The sequence below is a fragment of the Meleagris gallopavo genome, chromosome 21, assembly GCF_905368555.1.
Source record: "Meleagris gallopavo chromosome 21, MGAL_WU_HG_1.1, whole genome shotgun sequence".
NCBI lineage: Eukaryota > Metazoa > Chordata > Aves > Galliformes > Phasianidae > Meleagris > Meleagris gallopavo.
Genome location: NC_139424.1, coordinates 7,172,792 through 7,185,560, shown reverse-complemented (window position 1 = coordinate 7,185,560; position 12,769 = coordinate 7,172,792). Strand labels below are relative to the sequence as shown.

Here is a 12,769-nt window from a genome sequence, read left to right as displayed (position 1 = left end):
GCCGTGTCCATGCTGGGCAGTGAGCTCCACTGCTGTGCCCTGGGAGCATTCAGCTGCCTGCCTCCAAGCAGTGCAGCCTTTAATAACAGAGGTGACCTCATCTGGCCCCAAAGCAATACATAGTGCAGTTGTCTCATGTGCTTTTAACCATGTAATTGTTTGTGGAAGACTGTAAACGTTCACTTCAAGAGCACCAGAAGGCATAACTGGTGCTTTGCTTGGAATTTGTGCAATTGCTGTCAAGATCAGTCTTGTTATAAAAAAATACTGAATTTCCATAAACAAACACATGTATATTACAAGCAGAATCAGCACCAGGAACACAACAGTCCCTGTTTCAGCAGCAGCCAGGTATTAAAATACTGAGAAAACCTCATTTTGTCTTACAAGATACAACACCAGATTGAGACGCAGTGGAAAGATGTTGCCTTTGAAAAGGGCAGACTTTGGATAAAGTGTTTTCAGAATGTCCCCTTCCTAAATGCACTCACACACATTCATTGTGCCTCAGTGACATTAAAACGTGATCCAAGCAGCTCCCTGTCCATAAATGACAAGACATTGCTGTGTAAACCTTACTTGTGCTCATCAAAGCTGCTGGCAGCGCTCAGCGGGGCCGGTGAGGGGCTCTTCGGATGTGCCATCTGTTAACACAAGAGCTGGGTCAGACCTTGGGATGTGAGCGTGGTACTAATTGCTACTGAGATGAAATGTAATTCTTAACTGATGTTTCATAAAAGAGAACAGACGTGGCCAATCCTTAAGGTAGAAGTTATGATGAATCCTCAGGTTCTGTTCTCCTGGTACCCAGATAGATCTCTGATCTTAGAGATAGTGCTGACAGTACTGGAATGGTGATAAAGAAAGCCATTTTTGTCCTTAGCCAGGTCAGATCACCTGCTGGAAGAGGGGCAACACCACTCGCATTCTGCAGATTCCTCACCATTAAAATGGGAGTGATAGAACAAACACCTTTATTTGTGGGTAATGAGCACGCTGGGGTGATAATTATGGACTGGGCACTGGTACCACTGCACTGCAGGAAAAAAATCCATACGAAACTGCATGGATTTTAAAGCCAGCTCATCGTTCCAAAAAGACAGACATCATGACTTGCCTGGAATTTGCGCCGTAGTGCCTGTGTCATAATTGGTGTCAGCCCACTCCCACATTCAGTGTTTTCTTTATTTAGTGGAGTGCCACCAGGACTTCTGAAAAGGTTGGAAATGAGGGCAATTGGGATTAGTTCTCTGATTTTATTTAGGATAACAAAGCAAGAGAAAAGTGCAGCTTACCTTTGTATATTGACTTTCTTAAGATGTTTCCGAAGATCTATCTGATTTTTAGGTGGAGTACTACTGTAAAAAAACAAAACAAAACAAACATCTTCCTCTGTGTACAGTGTTCATCATTGTTCTGAACAGAAGGAGGTATTTTGAAGGGCAGAATTTAATATTGAAGAAAGAATGAAAGCATCTTACGTTAAGGAGCTTGTAATGTGAGCTGATGGCTTGGATTTGGATCTCAGATTAACACTCTGTAAATCAGAGACCGTAATTAATGCCCTGCGTGTCCTCTCTCGGGATCCTGCCTGAAGACAGAAAATAATATTACCACAAATAAACTTTAGAAGGCCTCACTGATCACAGATCCATTTCAGATTTACATCCTGAAAGATTTCAGTGACTTAAGGCTTTCATGCATTTTTGAATAATGATTTTAATGTCTTGGATAAACTTCCACTTGTTTAAAAACAAACAAGTGCAAACAAGACCTCGATTAGGCAAAAGAAACTGCAAAATATATTGATACTGTAAAGCCCTTCATCTAAAATCAGAAGAGCTGTGCTGCACGTGAGCTGACATTGGCATAAGTCATTTAATTTATTCATTTCCAGTGCCAACATATAGAATGAGGATTCCTTAGAGCTGACCACTGAGATTTTGAAAGAGTTAATTTCTTGAAAAATTCTCTGAGGGACCAAAACAAGCACTGAGGGAAATACACTGGTTCCAGTGCACAGTTGGCCCCAGTGCACCATTATCCACATGTCCTCTGGTTCACCTTGTCTGTTCTCAGCCTGCTGTCTGTCTTCCTTAGCTTTACATTCAGGAGATCTTTGAGAGTGATGTGCATCGGTGCATCTTGTTTTACCGATGGCTCCTAAGAACAAAACATGGTTGGAAGGGAGATGAGGATCAGCAAGGGGCTGCTCGTTCACAGAGATCTGTTCCCAATGAACCCACAAAAGAACTCAGCCATGAGTAGAAGAACCACCTCAATCCTTACCAGAAGTGCTTTAGAGCCGTTGCCACGTTTGAGGAGGAGAGGTGCTGCAGGCAGTTTTGGTGGTGGCAGTGGAGGAGGAGGAGGAGGAAGAGGAGGAGGAGGAGGTGGTGGCGGCGGCACAGCTGTGGGCTGCAGCTGCACTGCAGGAGGCCCAGGAACTGATGATGGAGGTTCCGGCTGCACTTCTACAGGAGCACCCAGAACTGTTTTACTGCACTTCTGACAGTGAGAGCTTTCTGAAGACAAAGTTGTAATTCCACTCTTCTGAAAACAACATAAATAAAAGAATATTAAATACACTGCTAAAAGCGCATGGAATTTTTTAGGAAAGGAGGTTCTGGCTTCAGTTGATCCAGAAGGAGGTAGAAGGTCTCACTGGAAAACCAGCTCCATTTTGCCATGAAGCAACCTCAGCTTAGTAATGCTGTATGTAGAGAGGTGAAACACTGCAGTGAGATCTTGATTTCCTCCTCACTGATACAAAAAACCACCACCCTGCCCCACTGGGATTGACACTGACCTGCAGTATTCCTTGTAGTCTAGAAAATTCAGTTTCCAGCTTTTCCAGCTGCTCTTTGAATGTATTTAGCTCTCTTAAGTAGACTTGTGATGGAAATATCACCTCTTTAACCATCGTGAAACTCTAGAAATAAAGAGAAACTGCATGAATATTTTCACTAAGTTGCATTTCCAGAGAGCTCTGATTACTGTTGGCAGTTCCAGCGCAAAGTTCTCACTGAGGTCAGCAGAACACACAGCATTAAGATACACAGTTTCACCAAACAGCAGGAACCCAAGGAGTGATTTTCTCAAACAGACCTTCTCACTCCATTTATGAATTCTAAGGTGTGATTCACATCAAACATGAGCAGTCATCTCTGTTACTAAAGAAAGGCTGTGCCTTCAGACATTGCAAATCCTCTTGATACTGCAATACAAAAGCTCCATTTCACACATTTAATGTATACCTTTCAGGTATTTGAAGATGTTACAGAATCACAGAATGGGCGGGGTTGGAAGGGACCTCAAGGATCATGAAGCTCCAACCCACCTCCACAGGCAGGGCCACCAACCTCCCTATTTCATTCCAGCCCAGGCTGCCCAGGGCCCCATCCAACCTGGCCTTCAACACCTCCAGGGATGGACGGGGCATCGACAGCCTCTGGGCAGCTGTTCCAGCACCTCACCACTCTCTGTAAAGAACTTCCCCCTGACATCCAACCTCAATCTGCCCTCCCTCAACTTCAAACCATTTCCCCTTATCCTGCAGTTATCTGCCCTTTCCAAGAGTCGACTCCCCCCCCCAGCATCCAACACAGTCGGACTTCAGGTGCCGCCACGGACACGGCTGCACTTACAGTTCAGTTCTCAGCCCCGCAGCCGGGCGGGCAGCACAACGAAGCGGAGGACGTACCTGTGCGACAGCGCTGCGGCACCAGCACAACAGCAGCGTCGCGACCGCAGCCAAAGGCTGAACCACGCGTGTCACAGCGGGCAAAGGCGGCGGGCAGAGCGAGCGCGGGGCTGCGGCTGCGACCGGAGGAGGGTGAGCCGAGGCGGGGCGGATGGCAGCGCCGCGATCGCACGGAGGCGCCGGGCGCCGTGACCGCGGGGCGACTTTGGTTTTGCCTCTCAGCTTTCGGCGGCGCCGTTTGTGCTTCGCCATCGCTGCTGTAAAGGAGGGGGTAGCCGTTAACGCGGCCCCAGCCGGAGCCGCTCCCAGCGGACACACGGCGCGGCCGCCTCTCACGGCGCTGTGACGGCACACAGCGGGACATCCCGCTCCTGCAGACCGCCGGGTGCGGCCCCAGGCCCGGCTGTCCGTTACCGCGGGGTCTCTCAGCACAGCCCCCACCCATCCCTCCCCAGTCCGCTCACCTCCCGCCCGGCGCCGCCGATTCAAACCGCTCCTCGCGCCGCGCGCAGCCAATGGCAGCGCCGCTCTCCGCCGCCTCCACCCGCGGCCCCCGCCAGCCGGGCGTTGATTGGCCGCCAGGCCCGAGCTCGACGGGAGAGGAGAAAGGGCCAATCGTGGGCCGGGCGCTGCTCCGTTCCGCCATTGGATCAAGGCGCGCCCTCGCCGCGCTGCGATAGGCTGCAGCTCACGGAGCTCCCCTTTCCCGCCAATAGCAGCCCAGCACCCTCTTCTCCATCCAATCACAGCCGGATTCCACTCTGTCCCAATGGCGGCTCGCGGACTTCCCTCCTCCAACCACTCACCGCCCGCAGCCTTTCCACCAACCAATAGCCTCCCCTCTACCTCAGAGAGGGTTTACATTCCTTCCCGCCCAATAGCGAGCGCCCTCTGTCAGCCGCGAGCCAATGGGGAGGGAGCTCCGAGTGACAGCTGCCCAATCGGAGCCTCTGGCTCTCCCACCCCGCGGGGCGGGGGGTGGGCATCTCCCCGCCGCCGCCTGAGGAATGTCAACTATTCAACATGGAGACGGCGGTTACCAGACTCGAGACCATGGTGAGCGCGGGAGGCGGCGGGGCCGGGGCCGGGGGGCTGCGGCCGCGGCTCGGAGGGTACCGTGGCCGGGGCCCAGGGGGGCGAGGGGGCCGCGGGCGCGGCCGGAGGCGCGAGGGTGAAGAGCGGCCGTCCGCCAAGCGGAGCCGGGCCCCGAGCGGAGCCCGCGGGAGGGGCAGGCCGGGGGCGCGGCCCTCAGGGGGCGGCCGCCGCCCGCCGCCGGCTCGGGCGGGTTCGGCCGGTCCGTTCTGTTCGCCGCCCCCCCACACCCCGGGGGGGCGGGGCTCCCTGCGCCGCTCCGTTCCGCCCTGAGCGCGGCAGCCGGGCCGCGCCACTCCCCTCTACCTGGGGGGAGCCGCGCTCCGCTCCGCTCCTCTCCGCACCGCCGGCCGTTGGAGGCCCCGCGGAGGGGTTGGGCCGCGCCGCTCCATTTCCCCGCCGCCCCGTGAGGAGGGGGCGGGGAAGGCGGGGGGGGCGTGGAGCGCGGCGCGCTCGGACGAATCCATTTTCAGTCAGCGCTGGGGGAGGCGCAGCTCACACCTGGGCCGGCGGGTGGAGGCCAGGCGGCCGCTCCCATCGGCGCGCATGGCCGTAGGGGGGAGCGGGGCGGTGGTTTCCCGCCCAGCGCTGAGGCGGCGCCGCGCCCCGGCCTCCCCTCGGCTCTTCTCGGCTCCGCTTACCGCCCGGCCCCGCGGTCCCGGCCCTTACCGCGCACCGCTGCTCTCAGGCGGCCCGGCGGCGCAGCGCCGTTATGTAACGCTGCCCGTCCTCCGGCAGCGGGAAGAAAGTTAAAGAGCGAAGGAAAGCGGTGCTGTGCCCTCACACGCCCGCAGGGCTGCCGAGTCCTTCAGCTGGAATTCTCTGTGGTGCCTTTCGTATCCCAACCTTTTTTTTGTTTGTTTGTTTGTTTTTGGTTCTGTTTCATGTAGTTTTGTTACATGCATAGTTTTTGTTTGTTTTTCCTCTATCTGAAGCCCTTTGGGAATATTTTATGCGTGTAGATGCTTAATGAGATCATTTCATTCCTTACACAAGTTAAATGCTCTCACTGGAATTGCTCGTCAAGCACAGCGCTCCTTTGTGTCTTTTCTCTGTGTGGAAACTTCCAGGAATTCTTGGAATCCCAAACATTTAAAGTTATTATAAATTATCATAAAATTATTATGAAATTGTCCGTAAGGTACTTACAAAGCAGAAAGGGGCTCCGCATGAATGGCAAAAGGACATCTCAGTGCAGAGACAAACACAGAGAAGCAGCACAGCCGATTCCTGCCTGCTGTTCCCCCATTCTGATAGCACTGGTTTCAATTCCTAATTAAAGAAAAGAAAAAATGAGTTTAATAGTCTCTTAATTCTTATCAGAACGCAGTAACATCACTGAAGGGACATAGAGTGGATGATAGGGGTTTTGAGATTATAGCCGGGTCTTTATCCAAAATCATTTGAGGAATCCATTTGGAAACTGATTTCCTGTATGTAAACCTCTTACAGAAATGTAGTAACTCTGTCAGTAAGTTTATGTATATACAATGGCATCTGTGTTCATTGATGCCTCTTGCTTTCCCTTCCGCTTGTTGCTTCTTCCCTCCGACTGCCCATGAGGTTGGTTCTCCCCACAGAAGTGTGGCGAATAACACTTCTTATTTCCCCAGGGGTTCTGACATGCATTTTATGCAGAGTTTCGCCTCAGCCTCTTGGAACCAGGGATAAACTAACTTGTAGGAGCTTACAAAGAGCAATGTGAATGGTCACCTCCAGTTAATGGAGCCTAGCGCTCAAGCACAGTAATGCGAAGAGCTGAATGAACCACAACATCTACAGTGTCCGATTTATTATGCAAGAAACTGTAAAGCTGACTCACTTGCAGTGCTTTTCAGTGTGTACTTCAGCAGTCTGCACTGCAAGGAACTTAAATTCTGCACACATCCATTTAGTACAATTAGTAGAAGTGGAGAAGTGGGCAGGTGCTGCACTCAGAGCCTTTCAGTTGGTTTCTGCTACCATTTGTAGAAGGGTGAGCCTGCTTGTTCCTCTGAGCGGTGTCTGTCCAGCGCCCTTTTTATGTTGTACTACTAGTGATCATACACAAAGCAGTGCAATGTTAAAAGGGCATTGGCCAGCAGTGCTGTCTGCAGTGCTCCCCGCTATGGGGCTGCATCCATCCATAAGTGCTGTTGTGTCTGAGACTGGAGGTGATTGGAAAAACAACTCTCAAAGTGGATTTAGTGAATTTCCTTACCCAAATGTCCACGACCCACAGCAAGCACCACCTGGCTGAACTTACTTCTTTCCAACACATATTTTGGGTGTATTGACTGCTTGTTGAGAATTGTTGCTGCTAACGAATGCTCTGACTTTATTGCACTACTGTACTTCACAGCTAGCAGTGCAATAGTATTGTCAAAGCATCTGAAAGCAGAGCGTGCAGCGATGGCGTGCGTGGTGCCTCCAGTTGTATTGCTTTCCTCTCAGCCTGTGAGTAAGTTGCACATTTACATCTCAGAAACTGCATTTCCCATGTGACTGCTGTGTGAACTCGTCATACAGGTGGGCACAGCCCATAACCTTCACTTGGGGGTTTTGGAGGTGTATGTTTCCATAAATACTACAAGAAATAAACAGTTATAAATTAAAGGAAGGTGGATGATAATACATCCTTGGGCCTATAAAAATGTTCTGAAATTGCTGATAATAACCTTTGTCTCTTCTGTAGTTAGCACAGTTTCAGGAGAAAGCAGGAATGCTGATCCTGCGTTTGTGTTTTCATTGAGCACAAAGGGTGAAGCCAGGGCTGCAGGATGGATACACAGCACATTCCTGTCCCCATTTCTGTCCTGAGGGACAGCAGCAGCACAGCATTCATGGCTTACCATTCACTTGGTGTTCCCACATAATTGATACTGAAATATTCCAAGAACAGATCTTCATGGACAATGTTGAAATCCATCCATATTCATAGTCTGCATTCCCAGTAGTTAATAATCAAAGGAGCTTTCACAAATACAGCCTTATTTTGATCCTTACAAAAGTTGTACTGATTACTTCAGAGTTAAGCTCGATACAATTAGTGACAACAACACTGAGCTAAGTAAATTACAAGAGTTTTGACTTACTTTTATCACAGTCTGTTCTGTCACTGTAAAACCCCCCAATGATTACACTGAACACCTCTCCTTGAAGTCCTCCAGAGGTGTTACAGTTGCAGTACTGATGCTGTCAGCAGGCTGCATACAGGCAGTGACATCGTTTCTAGTGGCTTATTTATCCCAAGGAAAGCAATGTGTTGTCATCAGTTGTATTCTCTATTTGTCAGTCTGTTTTAGTGGGGGATAATGGAATGTGTGACAGTTACTATAATCATCTGAGAGAATTAACTCCTTGTGTAATTAACAGCCAAATCTGTTATACTTGACCCCTCCGATTTTTTTCCTAGTTTCTGCTGTGTAAATAATGGAGTGTTACAGTTTTGCTAGCAGAGTTCTTAATGTCTGAAGAGCAAAGCAGCTGACTGAGGAAAAGCTTTACAAACTGCTGGGAAATATGTTTGTGTCTGGATGGGACAAATGGAACACCTGCAAGCTGTGAAGACCAGTTTCAAAAAGCTGCATGGTTGCAGTGGCCTGAGATAGCTCCCCCTGCAGCGGGACTTAGCTTTGTCCTGAGAGGTTTGCATGGAGGGGCAGGGAGGGCTGGAAATACATCAGCCTTTACAATGCAGGCACGTGTCTTCTGCCTTCCTGAAATACAGACTGTATGCAAGTGGCTGAGGTTGGTCTTTGGGTTTTGTTTGTAATACATTGTGGCTAACCCTGAATGTTTCAGTTCCAGAAGGCTGAATCTGATCTGGATTATATTCAACACAGACTGGAATTTGAGATAATGAAAAGTCTTCCTGATAATCCAGCAGCAGAGGTAGTGCTTTCAAATTAAATGAATAGATTTTATGGCATTCTACATGAAATTGGTAATAAATAGTTTTTTTCCTTAAGCTGAAAATATGTGAATGTTCATCTTGTTGTAAGATGTTTATTGCATGTACACCAAGGTATATGAATTCAGTGCAGCAACGAGCAGAAAGTGTACATTTCTGATACAGTGAAATTCCCCCATGTTTTATGTTGAGAGGTGAGCAGTAAGGTTAGCAGTAATGTTAGCACCTGATGTTAGAGACAGTTCCCTGTCTCAGCTGAAGTGCAGCCTCAGTTTGAGAGCAGAGAAGAACCTGCTGGTCAGCAGTGCCAAGTACAGTGCTGGGGAGGGAAACAACAAATGGCAGCATGTGAAAATCTCATAAAAAGCCCTCGTTGCTATGTGCATTGTAACTTGTAGTCTTGGATATATAACCCTTTTATTTCAAAATCTCTACCTTCTTCCAAATCAGAAAAGCCGTATCATATTTGTCATCACAATAAAGGCCTCCTCTTGTATTCATTATGGAACACGGAGTTGTACTGGTTTATTAACAGCATCTGCCATTTGTGCCTGTGAAAAAAAAGAGATACTCTCAGCTGCACCTTTTATCGTAAAGAGTTGGTCTTAATCTCATGCTTTTAATTCTTACATGCCCAGGTATTTTCCCTTACTGGACAGTTTAAATGGACCTTTCATTTCTACATAGGACAACCCAGTTGCTGTCTTAGAAGAACTCTCCGTGGTGAAATCTCGTTACAAAACATTATGTATGCAGCTGGAAAAAGTTTCCTTAGAGCAGAGAGAATCCATGAATGGCATCCGTGCTGCTCTGGAGAACACCATGAGGATCGCGCAGGCACTGCAGCAATGCACTGATCTCCAGGTAGTGCTTCCACGTCACTAACTTGGGTCTCACTGCTCTACATAACCAAGCATTTGTGTAATCTCTGTGTAGACATGGGAAGTTTAATTGGAAACTATTGCATGCATGGATACTTCGGAGATAAGACAGTTTACCAGTAGAAATGTAGATAAGATTGAAGCCAGCCTGATTCATTGCTCAGTGGTTAAGCCAGTAGTATTTAGTTTTGGAGTTAAAGTTATACTGTCAGAGGCTAATATGACAAATGTCTTTTTTTTCTAGCGCTTGCCTCTGTCAGAAGAAGAACAGGCTGCAGCACAGCAGTTAGGCTGCCAAACTGCTAAAGAAATGGAATCACTGGTTGAAAAGGTAATTAGGCATAGAGCACTGGTACTGCAGAAGCTCTGAGTCCCGAGCAGCTCAGCTGACATCAGAAGGGCTGGTTTGGTGCCTTCATACCTTGAGCAGAGTTTTTCAGAAATGGTGCTGAAGTTCCTAACAAACTTTTTCTCTTTTATTGTTTACTGGTTAAGTTGGTTATTTCTCCCCATTAAATTGCCTATAGAGGAAAAACTGTTAAGACTGAAGACTTTTCTCCTTGTTTGTTTGCTTGGTTTCTCTTTTTTGTTTTGTTTTGTTTTCACTGGAAAATGTTCTCTTAATATATTATTTAAGAAGACTTTGGATGGCAGCAAAAAATATGGTGGATTCAATTCAGTGCAGTTTGGGATAGGACTAGCAATAATTTAAGTGTAATGCAGTAGAACACAGATTTGAACTAACAGTTGTTAAAAAGTTGGATATTCTCCCATATCTATTTATAGCACAACATTTTAATATAATTATCTGCAAAGATTTGGTCTTGGTCTCATAAAAATAGCAAAATAGTGAAGATTTTGGAGGGATTTTTTGGTCAGTGCTGCATTTCTGGCTGAGGAAAGTTCGATGCAGCTCCCTTTGCTTGTTGGAACTGTCAGCCTCTGAAGGTTGTTTGAGAATAGGAAAGCCATTGTTTTCCTTTTCTGCACCTGCAGTGATTTCTGCAAGACCTGCACTGGAATGCAAAGGAGAAAGCTGAAGAGCTCTGTCTGACTTGCACGAGAGTTCTTCTGTTTCCATTTTAAGCATATTTTATTCAAAACCAGGATTTGTTCAATGCCTAAGATTCTGCTGTTAGCTTCAGTGGCTGCAAGATCCTCAGTTATCCAAATAAGATGTAATAGCTCACACAGAAATGAAATTGTAAAAAAAACCTAATTTCTCAGCCAAACTCACAAGAAATCTTGATGTTATTTTGTTCATTTTTAGCCATTCTGTTCAGAATCTGTAGACCCTGACTCAGCTGAAGGTGAGTGGTGGAAGATTCTTCCTGCTGTTTTTTTTTGTGTGTGTGCACGCGTCTGATTTGTTGGGTTTTTGTCTTATGTTTGTGGTCTGGAAGAAGATGGTGTACTATTTTACCACAGAAATAACCCTGGTTTAATCCTTTTATCCTTTACAAAAAGGAATTCTTTTTTTTTGTTGTTTTTTTCCAAATGGTGTCTGATAGACCGCGTCTATTAATGCACATCAGATTTCAAATTCACATCAGATCTTAAATCCATTATATTTCACTATGTAGCAATAACAATAGTCTGGGGGGAGTATCTTCCTCCTCTCCTTCCTCCTTTAGACTCATTTGGGAGCCTTGTTAATAAGTAGTGCAGGTATTCCTTTTTCTTTGCCCTGATTTCTGAAGCACGAACTATCTTCTATTTGCAATTTTTTAGAGTCACAGTTGAAACCACTGACTGAAGAAACACTTCTGACTGTGCCAAGGAGTATCAGAAGCACCGTTAAATTAGCAGACTTGAACAATTTGTACAGGGATTTATTTAACCACTTTGTTGTAAATAAGAACAGGTAAGACTTAAAGCTACTCATTAATAAGAATTGTATATGCTGCATAGAAATTCAGTAACTCTATAGTAACTCTATAGTAACTGACTTTTCATCGTGCTCCTCTGCACTCTTCTGGGTGGGTGTGCACCACTGAGTGTCAGACAAAACCCTGAGTTCATTTGTAAACAAATTACTTTTATGCTATTTTCACTGGATGTGTTTTTTGTGGTGATGATAACAGTCAGGAAGTTTTAGATGCAGGAATTCTGTATCATGAAGTTGTGTCAGGATGTGACTATTCCAGTTTAATGTAGCCTGGTAAAGCTGATGACAGTTTGAATAAACGTGAGAATGGCAGAGCACGTGCACAAATATTTCCTTAAACAAGAAATGCTTTTTTGCCATTTTCTGCCAGACCTGCTGCTCCATGCCCTGTTGTGCTCAGCACTTTGTTCTTGCCTTACAGAGCGGCACTGAGCATTTCACAGATGAACAAAATGAACATGAAAGCCACTGACACAAGGATACGGATCTTGAAAGAGCTTGCTATTGTGGAACTTGACAAACAAGGCAATGTTAAATTAGTCATGTAAATGAAGGCCTGATCTGTCCTCACTGGGCACTCAGCACCTTGGCCGTGTGTCACTGATGGGTATTTGGTGGTTGGAAGGCTGTTAATATCTCTGTACACAAATGCTATTTCTGGTACTTGAAGAGCTGCAGAATGAAACCCATTGAGGTTGGCATTTGCCTGTGGATGTTTACACAACTGCAGCCCATGCGGTTTTTTGAACAGCACTGTTAACCAGGTGTCATTTCCATGTGATAGCTTGCATTCCTGAGCAGGGTTTTTAAGACAAATAACCCGGGCCACTTCATTGTACTGACATTCCTAAATAAATGATGGAAGCAAAGCGATGTGTCCACGCATTTATTGCTCTGCTGTGTGGGTGACTGCTGGCCCTGCCCCTGCCTTTGCTGCCTTTTGTACACCTCAGTACAACCGCAGCCCCACAGAGATGGGAGGTTCTGGCCCTGTGCTCGGAGCTGCCTTTGACCACCCTCAGTTGTTTGGTTCGTCGATTTACACCAAATTCGAGAAAGCAGAAGGTCTGAAGTTCGTTAAGCTCCTGATTTTGTGTCAGATGACGGCCGTCAAACGAGAGAGCTCTCAGTCGGCGCTCACGGGAGCGGAGCGGCAGTTCCGGGCTGTGAGGCGGGCAGATCCCCGCACCTCACAGACCTTCCCGAGGGACCTTCCCGCGCTGCACGCGCCGCCAACGCCTCACAGCAACGGACAGCGCAGCGCGCGCACGGCGCTCAGCCCGCCCGCCCCCCGCCCGTCCGCGCGTGCGCAG

The 12,769-nt window shown here is 47.5% G+C and overlaps 2 protein-coding genes across 2 annotated transcripts; one reads left to right on the top strand and one right to left on the bottom strand.

Moving 5' to 3' along the window:
- Positions 1 to 272: 272 nt before the first annotated feature.
- On the bottom strand, positions 273 to 5,239 carry PRR11 (proline rich 11). Its single transcript, XM_085240643.1, has 9 exons — positions 5,102 to 5,239; positions 3,704 to 3,960; positions 2,810 to 2,932; positions 2,290 to 2,553; positions 2,065 to 2,163; positions 1,482 to 1,591; positions 1,296 to 1,358; positions 1,118 to 1,211; positions 273 to 644 (listed from the first exon to the last, which is right to left on the bottom strand). The coding sequence occupies exons 2-9, from the start codon at positions 3,953 to 3,955 to the stop codon at positions 576 to 578; spliced, it is 1,074 nt and encodes a 357-aa protein (XP_085096769.1). The 5' UTR covers positions 3,956 to 3,960; positions 5,102 to 5,239; the 3' UTR covers positions 273 to 575.
- SKA2 (spindle and kinetochore associated complex subunit 2) lies at positions 4,606 to 12,325 on the top strand. Its single transcript, XM_085240644.1, has 7 exons — positions 4,606 to 4,759; positions 8,579 to 8,668; positions 9,375 to 9,551; positions 9,813 to 9,899; positions 10,839 to 10,878; positions 11,300 to 11,432; positions 11,878 to 12,325. The coding sequence occupies exons 1-7, from the start codon at positions 4,727 to 4,729 to the stop codon at positions 12,002 to 12,004; spliced, it is 687 nt and encodes a 228-aa protein (XP_085096770.1). The 5' UTR covers positions 4,606 to 4,726; the 3' UTR covers positions 12,005 to 12,325.
- Positions 12,326 to 12,769: the final 444 nt, after the last annotated feature.